The sequence below is a fragment of the Pan paniscus genome, chromosome 9, assembly GCF_029289425.2.
Source record: "Pan paniscus chromosome 9, NHGRI_mPanPan1-v2.0_pri, whole genome shotgun sequence".
NCBI classification, from domain to species: Eukaryota; Metazoa; Chordata; class Mammalia; order Primates; family Hominidae; genus Pan; species Pan paniscus.
The window spans coordinates 51173055-51187640 of NC_073258.2; the positions used below are offsets into that span (position 1 = coordinate 51173055).

The 14586-nt window shown below is 38.6% G+C and overlaps 1 protein-coding gene across 2 annotated transcripts; it reads left to right on the forward strand.

Annotated features, from left to right (window-relative positions):
- The first annotated feature begins 289 nt into the window (after positions 1-289).
- LOC117974915 (putative tripartite motif-containing protein 49B) lies at positions 290-6751 on the forward strand. 2 transcript variants are annotated; one of them, XM_034932628.3, is made up of 6 exons: positions 294-704; positions 970-1065; positions 2813-3043; positions 3757-3779; positions 4935-5032; positions 6123-6751. In XM_034932628.3, the coding sequence occupies exons 1-6, from the start codon at positions 294-296 to the stop codon at positions 6620-6622; spliced, it is 1359 nt and encodes a 452-aa protein (XP_034788519.3). In that variant the 3' UTR covers positions 6623-6751. The 2 variants fall into 2 exon arrangements, with proteins under 2 accessions (XP_034788520.3, XP_034788519.3); XM_034932629.3 differs by lacking the exon at positions 2813-3043 and having other exon boundaries at positions 290-704.
- Positions 6752-14586: the final 7835 nt, after the last annotated feature.

Consider the following 14586-nt stretch of genomic DNA (forward strand, 5'->3'; position numbering starts at 1 on the left):
ATTTCCAGATCTACGTTCAGAAAATGGGTAGTTGAATAGGTTCGTATTATGCTACAGACAGGAACTAGGAGTAGAAGGGACTGTGAGTGCTCTAGTTAGTAATATCTGTTATAAAGCCAGGAGACTCCCTCTATGTGTAAATTTTTAAGTTTGTAACAGAAGAAATAGTTTGTTGTACTTTAATGAACACTGTCAAGAGAAGAAAATATAACTATCACATATCTCCACATGTTTAGAAGCTTTTCATCAACCCAGGCCCCAAAATGACATGTTTCTCTTTGTTCCTCAGAAACATGAATTCTGGAATCTTACAGATCTTTCAGAGGGAACTCATCTGCCCCATCTGCATGAACTCCTTCATAGACCCGGTCACCGTAGACTGTGGGCACAGCTTTTGCAGGCCTTGTTTCTACCTCAACTGGAAAGACAGCCCATTTCTTGTCCAGTGCTCTGAATGCACAAAGTCAACAGGGCAGATAAACCTCAAAACCAACATTCATTTCAAGAAGATGGCTTCTCTTGCTAGAAAAGTCAGTCTCTGGCTATTCCTGAGCTCTGAGGAGCAAATGTGTGGCACTCACAGGGAGACAAAGAAGATGTTCTGTGAAGTGGACAGGAGCCTGCTCTGTTTGCTGTGCTCCAGCTCTCAGGAGCACCGGGATCACAGACACTGTCCCATTGAGTCGGCTGCTGAGGAACACCGGGTAAGTGATGGCTCTGAAGATCGATTTCTGTAAAGGATGCATAAAATTCCTGTGGGTCTATTTTCTTGGAGACTGGATAAAACAAACTCTGAGTCCCTTTAAGCAGCTTTGTTTGGGCTTTCTTAGCTTCCAACCTCTGGGCTTTGACAAACATGAAGGGAAACAAAGGAAATGCCATTTACTAGGGGTTTATTTGTCTCTCATTCTGGGGCCCCTCCCTATGTCATGGTCTGCACTGGTGCTTCAATTTATGGCTCTTTTGCAGGAGAAGCTTTTACAGAAAATGCAGTCTTTGTGGGAAAAAGCTTGTGAAAATCACAGAAACCTGAATGTGGAAACCACCAGAACCAGATGCTGGAAGGTTAGTCCTGTACTACTCTACCTTCTCCAGGAACTTATGGTGGGCAAATGGGTGACTCTTAAAATAGGAACTTGATATCAAACTGTAATGTTTCTGGGATTCAGTAAAAAAAAAGAAAAAAAAAGCGAGAGAAAACATTGAGAAAAAGTGGCCTCATTTTTATATAGAATAGTATGCCTGTTAGGTAGGATTTCTAAGAAAACTACTGATGTCACCCAAAGCATGCTGGTTTGTTTCATACAAACCTATAGTTATACACCAACAGATCCAAGAAACTGGGCCATCTCACAGCATTCTATATTTGCTGGATGGATAAATGCTAGGCAAAAGGGTTATTTGGCAGTCATGGAATGCTCAACTGAAACTTCTGTGTCGGTCAGCATTAATCTGAATGCTAGTGTGCAAGTAGTATTTGGAATTGTATGGAAAATTTGAGGCAGAAAAAGTGACAGGGCAAATCTAGGGAAACCATGAAATTAAGAATCTCAACTAATTAATATTGAAAAATACATAACATACGATGAGAAAAGTGGTGAGAAATACGGATTTGTGTCTTGAGGGAGACATGTAAACATGCCAGAAATATGGGAACTAGTATCTAAATATAAGGAGAACTCTGAGGACTTCAGAAAAACATTAAAAATAATTTTCTCTTTGTGGATGTATATTTTGAGGGAATGATAGCTAATATTAGTTTGTTGAAAAGTATTTCATGAGAACCTAGTCTATGTTGAATATTAAATTAGAAAATATACTAGTAAAGAAGAAAGGAAGCACCTTTGTCCTCACAAATCATACAATCCAAATAAGAGAGTCAAATGGTCAATACACAATTATATGTAATACATGATGTATTTGAGTGTGGTAGGTTTTTTGTTGGAGAATAATCAAGCAGGGAAGTAGAAAAGGACAATAGAGGCCAGAAACTGGAGATTAGTGTTTGAGTTTTAAATAGGGTGGTCAGAAAAAAGACTCACTGAAAAATTCAAATTGAAACAAAGTTTTGAAGAGGAGGGGGAACACAAATGTGTGTGTGGATATATATGTGGACCATGAGTGTGTATATGTATGTATGTGTGTGTGGTTGTGTGTATATATATATGTATGTATGTATGTGTGTGTGTAATTCTAGTTGGAGAGAATAGCATATGCAGTAATTTTGAGTTTGTGTATATTTGGAGGCCAGAGGAACCACAAAGAAGTCTATGTTTCAGATTGGGATGACTTAGAAAAAGAATAGAAGGAAATGAATTCAGGGAGACAAAGATGGCCAAATCATAAATGCAGCCTTATTAGGATAGGTTTTGCTGGGTGAAATGCACTTAGCTGGACATGCTAGTCTAAGGTCATTTTACATATAATGAGTTTAAGCAACTTGTTGCATATCTCAGAAATAGAAATAATTGTTTCCATTCTAGTAACTATAGCCCTATACTCCAACTCTTAAGCATGAACTCTTCTTACTTTTCCATAAATATGGGTTGGAATAGCGAAATTCAAATTGTGTTTTTTTATTTTCAACTATCTTAGAAAACACATTATCTTGAATAAATTTAATGTAATTGGTCAGATACAGCTATGTTGATCTTTACACAGAAGAAAGGAAAGGAACAAAATTTGTAGATTCTAAGAACTGGCAAGACAGAGGTTTGAACTATTGGACGTTCGAGAGACAAAAGGAATCAGTGAGATTTAATAGGAGATGGATATATACATTTCTCTTTTGACTAACCCATTATCACTGCAGGATTATGTGAATTTAAGGCTAGAAGCAATTAGAGCTGAGTATCAGAAGATGCCTGCATTTCACCATGAAGAAGAAAAACATAATTTGGAGATGCTGAAAAAGAAGGGGAAAGATATTTTTCATCGACTTCATCTAAGTAAAGCCAAAATGGCTCATAGGATGGAGATTTTAAGAGGAATGTATGAGGAGCTGAACGAAATGTGCCATAAACCAGATGTGGAGCTACTTCAGGTACAAACTCGCCATGTGGTTTCAGGTTTTTGAATATTCACATGTATAAGTATTTTCCTCATGGCTGAAATCCATCTCCCTAATTTTATTTCCATGATGTGTTTTCAAAAACACATTCACATAACTAATGCTACTTTGTTGGGAGAGTATAGCCCCACTAAGGGATTCTACCAGGCCAAAGGTCCCTCCTACTTTATCCACCAGCCACAAAACTTTGTGGAATGGTCAAGGTAACAGCCCCAAGAAATATTCCCCATCTAATTCAATAATATACTTTGGGTTGTTAAACATGTATAGAATAGTGAGTGATTCATTTACATTTAGGTTAATTTGTAAACATGGCAAGATCAGAAGTTTTGGGAATCTAGGTTTGCATTAACATTATTTTGGGGTCCACTCATTTGGGTAACAGGTTCAGTTAAAGATGACTGAGTAGGTTTTTCATGGTTACCACAGAGCATAGACCTTCTGGGCCTCTTCTCCCTTCACTTGTTTAGAGAATGTCTTCAAGACTCAGACTTTCCCAGGACGTTAATTAATAACAATATAACTGACTGGGTTTTTCATTACAGAAGAAATAGAAAATACTTTCCAGAAGAGAAGATGGTAGGGGAATAATATCTTCAGAAACTGAGTACAAATCTCACACTGAACTTAGTGAAAGATGCATCTTGTGAAATGCACTAAATCTCTCTTCTTTTTTTTTTTTTCAGGCTTTTGGAGACATATTACACAGGTGAGTGTGTACCTAGATTTTAGCATATGTTCTTTAAGATTCCACGACTATCAAAGCAGGCTTTATTAAAGTCATGGCATAAATAATTAAGATATTGATACCACTTTTTTTTTTGCATCTACTTTCGTTCCCACACCTTAAAAGACAAGGCCACGAAGTAAATAAATGAATAAAAGAAGAGTGAACTAAAACAAACAATTTGATTCCTGATTTTTTTTTTTTTTTTTGAGACGGTGTCTGGCTCCGTAGCCCAGGCTGGAGTGCAATGGCGCGATCTCGGCTCACTGCAAGCTCCGCCTCCCGGGTTCACACCATTCCCCTGCCTCAGCCTCCCGAGTACCGGGGACTACAGGCGCCTGCCACCACAACCGGCTAATTTTTTGTATTTTTAGTAGAGACGGGGTTTCACCATGTTAGCCAGGATGGTCTCTATCTCCTGACCCCGTGATCCGCCCGCCTCGGCCTCCCAAAGTGTTGGGATTACAGGCGTGAACCACCGCGCCCGGCCCCTGATTTTGTTTTATTGCTTGAAAGCCTGCACAGGAGAAAGATAAGAGTTTTGTTTTGTGGATGGTGAGAAAGTCACCAGAGGAAGCAGGAGAGAAGAGGAGGAAGTATTTTAGCAGTGAAAAAGTGTTGATGTTTTGTTTTTTATACATATATACATATCAGTTAACAGTTCTGAAAAATAGATTGAAAAAAACTGTGGAGTGTTAGAACTGTATAAGTCTCTAGGGAAGTTCTTTGCTAAAAGGGGAGAGAACAAGTTTCCATTCTTTATCTTGAGAAGGAAGCAGTGGATGCATCAGTCTCCCCAGAACCCCGCTATTTCAGACAAAGGTGTCAGGGGAGTCTGCCAAGAAGTGGAACTCAGAATTTCGTTTCTAAATATTCTCAAGGCCATAAAGCTAAGGAACCTTACACATTTGGGGCAAAAAAAAAGAGAAGGATCAGATTGAATTCTGGCTTAGATTCTTCCATCATGCTTTAAAATTTAGAAACTGTAAAGAATTAATTTGCAAAAGGAAGGAATAATTTTTGAATTATCAAATGTGTAGATTCAAAGGATTCTCATGAAATGTCTTTTACATACAAATAGTGATTTTTATTTATTTTATGGCTGTAGATGTTGTAACTGCAGGTTTTTCCTTGCAGGAGTGAGTCCGTGCTGCTGCACATGCCCCAGCCTCTGAATCCAGAGCTCAGTGCAGGGCCCATCACTGGACTGAGGGACAGGCTCAACCAATTCCGAGGTAAGTCTCCACCCACAGGCAGCACTCCCAGTATCTAAATATTATTATTGTTAGGATCACATAGGTAATATTTCATATTTTATCAAATATTTTACTTCTTTTAAGACATAAGTGAACAATATAACCATGCAGCCCTTTGGTATCCGTGTCTGTATTTACAGTCAGATTTATAGCATTAAGTTTGAAAGATAGTGAAAAAGAAATACTTTCTGGCATAATATGTACTGAGTTATATAACGGGAAAAAGGAGTAGTGTAGAAAATTTAAAAAAGGAGCAAATGAAATAATGCTCAGAATGGTGAATTATTTAATGTTAAATACAAAATTGTACATTTCTTTAGTGTATTCATTTGAACTGCTAAGAACTGTTCTTTGGGGGAATATAGTTTTCTGGAGATTCTTGGGGGTTTTGTATTTTTTTAATGTGTATATATTATTCATATATTGCAAACATTTGAATTAATAGGTAAAGCTAAAAGGAAGAAATCATTTTGTGAATATAAGTAAAATTACAAATGAAAATAAGTTCAGTTTAATTGCAATATGAAGAGCTACATGTTAAGTCTAAAATCCAGCTTCAGCCCAGAGCTAGCATGGAGGACAGCAGAGAGACTGGTCAAAGATTTTGCAGAGATCTGCTTTAAATTATCACTTATAACATGTAAATACGGACTTTTATCCAGATACCTAGAGCAGTTCTAGAGTAAGTGAAAATCTTCACTTTCACATTCTTTCCAAAATGATAGCACTAGTTTTTAAGAATAAGAAACATTTCTAAATAATGATCTTGATAACAGCATTACATTTAGGGCATACAATGTATAAATTTTACTTTGAAAATTGGATTGAAAGAAGTTGGTCTCACATTTGGCTCTCAATATGTAAGTTTTCAAAAAAACATAATATCTGTGGTTAGGGTTTTGTTTGTCTTGTATATAATATTGTGTATATAATATTAACCATCTCTATACTAGAAGTTACAAGCAAAACTTTTTATGACTTTACATTTGCTGGTAAAGTAACTTCTTGATAGAACAATTATTTTTTTCTTATTTACACGTCTATGCATGTTTTCTCTTTTTTTTTGCAGTGCATATTACTCTGTATCATGAAGAAGCCAACAGTGATATCTTTCTATATGAAATTTTGAAAAGCATGTGTATTGGATGTGACCATCAAGATGTACCCTATTTCACTGCAACACCTGGAAGTTTTCTTGCGTGGGGTGCTCAGACTTTCACCTCGGGCAAATATTACTGGGAGGTCCATGTAGGGGACTCCTGGAATTGGGCTTTTGGTGTCTGTAATATGTATTGGAAAGAGAAGAATCAGAATGAGAAGATAGATGGAGAGGAGGGACTCTTTCTTCTTGGGTGTGTTAAGAATGACATTCAACGCAGTCTCTTTACCACCTCCCCACTTATGCTGCAATATATCCCAAGACCTACCAGCCGAGTAGGATTATTCCTGGATTGTGAGGCTAAGACTGTGAGCTTTGTTGATGTTAATCAAAGCTCCCTAATATACACCATCCCTAATTGCTCTTTCTCACCTCCTCTCAGGCCTATCTTTTGCTGTATTCACTTCTGACCAGAGACAAATCAGAAATGTGTTCACATGCTGTGGGAACCCCTTTATCCCAGGAAGTCCTCTTCCTTGTGCCTTAACATACAGGACAAATAGGCTCTATTTTATATCTTGAATTGCCTTCTAATGTTATCAAAACTCATTTATTGTGTTACTATTAAATATGCTGAAAACACTAAAAGTATATGTATTGGTTCTTTATTAAATAATTTTTGAAAAATCATTATTCATGATCATGGCATACAGTATATTCTCTTTTTTTCTTTATTTCTGACTGTCACTGAGTGAAATAATAGATGGCAGACATGTCTGAATGAAGTAAAAATCAATGGAAGACAGTCAGGATCTTTTGCTTCATGCAAAAAACTTGGAGTGAAGCCTCAGTGATAACTGGGAAATGTTTTTCTTCCTCTTTATCTAACTATATTACACTTATCCATCAGGTTTCATTGTATTAATCTATCCTTTGAGGTAATATTATTTGACCTTCTATGCTGGGCTTTATTTTGCAATTCTCACCAAAGATATGAATAATCCTTCATTAGTAGTGTGCTTGTCTACATTGAAATACACAATGTGATCAGACCAATGCTGGATTAATTGAATTTTTTTTAAAGTAACTAAATATTGACTCCTACCTCAAACCATACACAGTCATTTCCAGATAGTTTGAAGTCCTGAAAGGAAGGGGAACCTGATACAATATTCTCATAAGGATTTCTTAACCAGGGCACAAACTAATAATTAAAACAATTAGTTCATTTATATTGATAATGATGACTTCTGTGTTTCAAAAAACATTATGCAAACTAGTAGTGGAGAAAGATATTCACCCCAACATACATAAAGTAAAATATAATACATGTATATGATGAATACTTAAATTGTAATAAATAAAAGACAGTGAACTCAATAGAAGATTGGCTAAAATATCTGAACAGACACTTTACAGAATTGGATACATAAATAACTAGCCAAATATAAAAAAGTGCTCACTTTCATTAGTCTTAAAAAAGTAAGAATTAATCCACCAGTTGTGCCACAGGCCCCCATAAAAAATACCAGAATTTAAAGACACACAATATTGTGTGTTGCCAAAGATACAGAATAAATGAAATTTATTCATGGCTGGAGAGATGTAAATGGATATCCCTTTTGGGAAACTGACTATTAGCATTTCCTATGGGCTAGATATTCTAATTCTAAAATATAGTCAACTGATTGCCTACATATACTTCAACATACACAATATTGTTCACTGCATCAATTTGTATAGTAGCTCTAAATTAGACCCAAAATATTCTTCAACTGTAGAATAGCTAAATAAATTTGGTGTATTTATGCAAAATAATCCTATAAAACAATAAATAACTCACTGAATGCAACAAAGCTGATGAATCTCAGAAACAAGTTAATAAACATATGCCAATTTAAACGATAAAATTGAAGTTAAGAAAAGACTTTTCCATGTATATAATATGTTGGTAATTGTAAGCTCTTTATGGGTTCCATAATTACATGAACGCTGTGGAATTATAACTTTTAAGACCCAAAATGTCAAATAATGCATAACGTAGTAGAATAAAAAAGGAGCCCAGGCATGGTGTCACACACCTCCAATCCCAGCACTTGGGGAGACCAAGGTGTGAGAATGGCTTGTGGCCAGGAGTTCCAGACCAGGGGAGGCAACATAGTGAGACCTCATGTCTACTAAACATTCCTTTAGAAATCAGCCTGGCATGATGGCACATGCTATAGTCCCAGCTACTCAGGAGGCTGATGCAGCAGGATGGCTCGTGCCCAGAAGATCCAGGCTGCAGTGAGCCATGGTGGTGCCCTGCAGTCCAGCCTGTGACAGAATGACAGTCTGTCTCATAATAAAACAAACTATAATTACTTGATATAACACAAACCAATATATTATAAATACGCTAATTATAGGTATTTTAAATATTGATTTATTTAAAATAACTGAGAAAGCTGGGATAGCTACATGTTTGCTTAGACTAGACAAAAGTGCCTTGGGAAGTAAGTTTAAAGTATTTTTATTAGAGTAAGTGAGGATGAAGTGCTTCATTACAAATGTGATACACACCAGAATCTGCTATGAATAGTCTCATGTCTAGAAGATTTGTGGATATCTAGGTAAGCAGTAATTATTGGGTGCCTGAAGCCTAGCAGTTGCATATTCAGTGTGTCTTCTCTGGAGATGTCTTCTCTGGAAAGTTTGATTTTTTTTATTATACTTTAAGTTCTAGGGTACATGCGCACAACGTGCAGGTTTGTTACATATGTATACATGTGCCATGTTGGTGTGCTGCACCCATTAACTCCTCATTTACATTAGGTATATCTCCTAATGCTATCCCTCCCCCTCCCCCCACCCCATAACAGGCCCCTATGTGTGATGTTCCCCTTCCTGTGTCCAAGTGATCTCATTGTTCAATTCCCACCTATGAGTGAGAACATGCACTGTTTGTTTTTTTGTCCCTGTGATAGTTTGCTGAGAATGATGGTTTCCAGCTTCATCCATGTCCCTACAAAGGACACGAACTCATCCTTTTTTATAGCTGCATAGTATTCCATGTTGTATATGTGCCACATTTTCTTAATCCAGGCTCTTATTTTTGGACATTTCGGTTGGTTCCAAGTCTTTGCTATTGTGAATAGTGCCACAATAAACATATGTGTGCATGTGTTTTTATATATAGCAGCATGATTCATAATCCTTTGGGTATATACCCAGTAATGGGATAGCTGGGTCAAATGGTATTTCTAGTTCTAGATCCCTGAGGAATCACCACACTGTCTTCCACAATGGTTGAACTAGTTTACAGTCCCGCCAACAGTGTAAAAGTGTTCCTGCTTCTCCACATCCTCTCCAGCACCTGTTGTTTCCTGACTTTTTAATGATCGCCAATCTAACTGGTGTGAGATGGTATCTCATTGTGGTTTTGATTTGCATTTCTCTGATAGCCAGTGATGAAGAACATTTTTTCATGTGTCTGTTGGCTGCATAAATGTCTTCTTTTGAGAAGTGTCTGTTCATCTCCTTCGCCCACTTTTTGATGGGGTTGTTTGTTTTTTCTTGTAAATTTGTTTGAGTTCTTTGTAGATTCTAGATATTAGCCCTTTGTCAGATGAGTAGGTTGCAAAAATTTTCTCCCATTCTGTAGGTTGCCTGTTCACTCTGATGATGGTTTCTTTTGCTGTGCAGGAGCTCTTTAGTTTAATTAGATCCCATTGGTCAATTTTGGTCTTTATTGCCATTGCTTTTGGTGTTTTAGACATGAAGTTCTTGTCCATGCCTATGTCCTCAATGGTATTGCCTAGGTTTAATTCTAGGGTTTTTATGGTTTTAGGTCAAACATTTAAGTCTTTGATCCATCTTGAATTAATTTTTGTATAAGGTGTAAGGAAGGGATCCAGTTTCAGCTTTCTACATATGGCGAGCCAGTTTTCCCAGCACCATTTATTAAATAGGGAATCCTTTCCCCATTTCTCGTTTTTGTCAGATTTGTCAAAGATCAGATGGTTGTAGATAGGTGGCATTATTTCTGAGGCCTCTGTTCTATTCCATTGGTCTATGTCTCTGTTTCAGTACCAGTCCGATGCTGTTTTGGTTACTGTAGCCTTGTAGTATAGTTTGAAGTCAGGTAGTGTGATGCCTCCAGCTTTGTTCTTTTGGCTTAGGATTGACTTGGCCGTGAGGGCTCTTTTTTGGTTCCATATGAATCTTAAAGTAGTTTTTTCCAGTTCTGTGAAGAAAGTCATTTGTAGTTTGATGGGGATGGCATTGAATCTATAAATTACCTTGGGCAGTATAGCCATTTTCATGATATTGATTCTTCCTATCCCTGAGCATGGTATGTTCTTCCATTTGTTTGTATCCTCTTTTATTTCATTGAGCAGTGGTTTGCAGTTCTCCTTGAAGAGGTCCTTCACATCTCTTTAAGTTGGATTCCTAGGTATTTTATTCTCTTTGAAGCAATTGTGAATGGAAGTTCACTCATGATTTGGCTCTCTGTTTCTCTGTTACTGGTGTGTAAGAATGCTTGTGATTTTTGCACATTGATTTTGTACCCTGTGACTTTGCTGAAGTTGCTTATCAGCTTAAGGAGATTTTGGGCTGAGATGATGGGGTTTTCTAAACATACAATCGTGTCATCTGCAAACAGGGACAATTTGACTTCCTCTTTTCCTAATCGAATACCCTTTATTTCTTTCTCTTGCCTCATTGCCCTGGCCAGAACTTCCAATACTGTGTTGGATAGGAGCGGTGAGAAAGGGCATCCCTGTCTTGTGCCAGTTTTCTAAGGGCATGCTTCCAGTTTTTGCCCACTCAGTATGATATTGGCTGTGGGTTTGTCATAAATAGCTCTTATTATTTTGAGATATGTCCCATCAATACTTAATTTATTGAGAGTTTTTAGCATGAAGGGCTGTTGAATTTTGTCAAAGGCCTTTTCTGCATCTATTGAGATAATCATGTGGTTTTTGTCTTTGGTTCTGTTTATATGCTGGATTACATTTATTGATTTGCATATGTTGAACCAGCCTTGGATCCCAGGGATGAAGCCCACTTGCTCTTGGCGGATAAGCTTTTTGATGTGCTGCTGGATTCTGTTTGTCAGTATTTTATTGAGAATTTTTGCATCGATGTTCATCAGGGATATTGGTCTAAAATTCTCTTTTTTTGTTGTGTCTCTGCCAGGCTTTGGTATCTGGATGATGCTGGCCTCATAAAATGAGTTAGGGAGGATTCCCTCTTTTTCTATTGATTGGAATAGTTTCAGAAGGAATGGTATCAGCTCCTCCTTGTACCTCTAGTAGAAGTCGGCTGTGAATCCATCTGGACCTGGACTTTATTTGGTTTGTAGGCTCATAATTATTGCCTTAATTTCAGAGCCTGTTATTGGTCTATTCAGGGATTTACCTTCTTCCTGGTTTAGTCTTGGGAGAGTGTATGTGTCCAGGAATTTATCCATTTCTTCTAGATTTTCTAGTTTATTTGCGTGAGGTGTTTATAGTATTCACTGATGGTAGTTTGTATTTCTGTGGGATGGGTGGTGATATCCCCTTTATCATTTTTTATTGCGTCTATTTGATTCTTCTCTCTTTTCTTCTTTATTAGTCTTGCTAGCAGTCTATCAATTTTGTTGATCTTTTCAAAAAAACAGCTCCTGGATTCACTGATTTCTTGAAGGTTTCATTGTGTCTCTGTCTCCTTCAGTTCTGCTCTGATCGTAGTTATTTCTTGCCTTCTGCTAGCTTTTGAATGTGTTTGCTCTTGCTTCTCTAGTTCTTTTAATTGTGATGTTAGGGTGTCAATTTTAGATCTTTCCTGCTTTCTCTTGTGGGCATTTAGTGCTATAAATTTCCCTCTACACACTGCTTTTAATATGTCCCAGAGATTCCAGTATGTTGTGTCTTTGTTTTCATTGGTTTCAAAGAACATCTTTATTTCTGCCTTCATTTCGTTATGTACCCAGTAGTCATTCAGGAGCAGGTTGTTCAGTTTCCATGTATTTGAGTGGTTTTGAGTGAGTTTCTTAATCCTGAGTTCTAGTTTGATTGCACTGTGGTCTGAGAGACAGTTTATTATAATTTCTGTTCTTTTAAATTTGCTGAGGAGTGCTTTACTTCCAACTATGTGATCAATTTTGGAATAAGTGCAATGTGGTGCTGAGAAGAATGTATATTCTGTTGATTTGGGGTGGAGAGTTCTGTAGATGTCTATTAGGTCTGCTTGGTGCAGAGCTGAGTTCAATTCCTGGATATCCTTGTTAATTTTCTGTCTCATTGATCAGTCTAATGTTAACAGTGGGGTGTTAAAGTCTCCCATTATTATTGTGTGGGAGTCTAAGTCTCTTTGTAGGTCTCTCAGGACTTGCTTTATGAATCTGGGTGCTCCTGTATTGGGTGCATATATATTTAAGATAGTTAGCTCCTCTTGTTGAATTGATCCCATTACCATTATGTAATGGCCTTCTTTGCCTCTTTTGGTCTTTGTTGGTTTAAAGTCTGTTTTATCAGAGACTAGGATTGCAACCCCTGCCTTTTTTTTGTTTTCCATTTGCTTGGTAGATCTTCCTCCATCCTTTTATTTTGAGCCTATGTGTGTCTCTGCATGTGAGATGGGTTTCCTGAATACAGCACAGTGATGGGTCTTGACTCTTTATCCAATTTGCCAGTCTGTGTCTTTTAATTGGAGCATTTAGCCCATTTACATTTAAGGTTAATATTGTTATGTGTGAATTTGATCCTGTCATTATGATGTTAGCTGGTTATTTTGCTCATTAGTTGATGCAGTTTCTTCCTAGCATTGATGGTCTTTACAATTTGGCATGTTTTTGCAGTGGCTGGTACTGGTTCTTCCTTTCCATGTTTAGTGCTTCCTTTAGGAGCTCTAGTAGGGCAGGCCTGGTGGTGACAAAATCTCTCAGCATTTGATTGTCTATGCAGGATTTTATTTCTCCTTCACTTATGAAGCTTAGTTTGGCTGGATATGATATTCCGGGTTGAAAATTCTTTTCTTTAAGAATGTTGAGAGGAGGAGCCAAGATGGCCAAATAGGAACAGCTCCGGTCTACAGCTCCCAGCGTGAGTGACGCAGAAGACGGGTGATTTCTGCATTTCCGTCTGAGGTACCAGGTTCATCTCACTAGGGAGTGCCAGACAGTGGGCGCAGGCCAGTGGGTGCGCGCACCGTGCGTGAGCCGAAGCAGGGCGAGGCATTGCCTCACCTGGGAAGCGCAAGGGGTCAGGGAGTTCCCTTTCCGAGTCAAAGAAAGGGGTGATGGACGCACCTGGAAAATCGGGTCACTCCCACCCGAATATTGCGCTTTTCAGACCGGCTTAAAAAACGGCGCACCACGAGACTATATCCCACACCTGGCTCAGAGGGTCCTACGCCCACAGAATCTCGCTGATTGCTAGCACAGCAGTCTGAGATCAAACTGCAAGGCGGCAGCGAGGCTGGGGGAGGGGCGCCCGCCATTGCACAGGCTTGCTTAGGTAAACAAAGCAGCAGGGAAGCTCGAACTGGGTGGAGCCCACCACAGCTCAAGGAGGCCTGCCTGCCTCTGTAGGCTCCACCTCTGGGGGCAGGGCACAGACAAACAAAAAGACAGCAGTAACCTCTACAGACTTAAATGTCCCTGTCTGATAGCTTTGAAGAGAGCAGTGGTTCTCCCAGCACGCAGCTGGAGATCTGAGAACGGGCAGACTGCCTCCTCAAGTGGGTCCTTGACCCCTGACCCCCGAGCAGCCTAACTGGGAGGCACCCCCCAGCAGGGGCACACAGACACCTCACATGGCAGGGTATTCCAACAGACCTGCAGCTGAGGGTCCTGTCTGTTAGAAGGAAAACTAACAAACAGAAAGGACATTCACACCAAAAACCCATCTGTACCTCACCATCATCAAAGACCAAAAGTAGATAAAACCACAAAGATGGGGAAAAAACAGAACAGAAAAACTGGAAACTCTAAAACGCAGAGCGCCTCTCCTCCTCCAACGGAACGCAGTTTCTCACCAGCAATGGAACAAAGCTGGATGGAGAATGATTTTGACGAGCTGAGAGAAGAAGGCTTCAGACGATCAAATTACTCTGAGCTACGGGAGGACATTCAAACCAAAGGCAAAGAAGGTGAAAACTTTGAAAAAAATTTAGAAGAATGTATAACTAGAATAACCAATACAGAGAAGTGCTTAAAGGAGCTGATGGAGCTGAAAACCAAGGCTCGAGAACCACGTGAAGAATGCAGAAGCCTCAGGAGCCGATGCGATCAACTGGAAGAAAGGGTATCAGCAATGGAAGATGAAATGAATGAAATGAAGCGAGAAGGGAAGTTTAGAGAAAAAAGAATAAAAAGAAATGAGCAAAGCCTCCAAGAAATATGGGACTATGTGAAAAGACCAAATCTACGTCTGATTGGTGTGCCTGAAAGTGATGCGGAGAATGG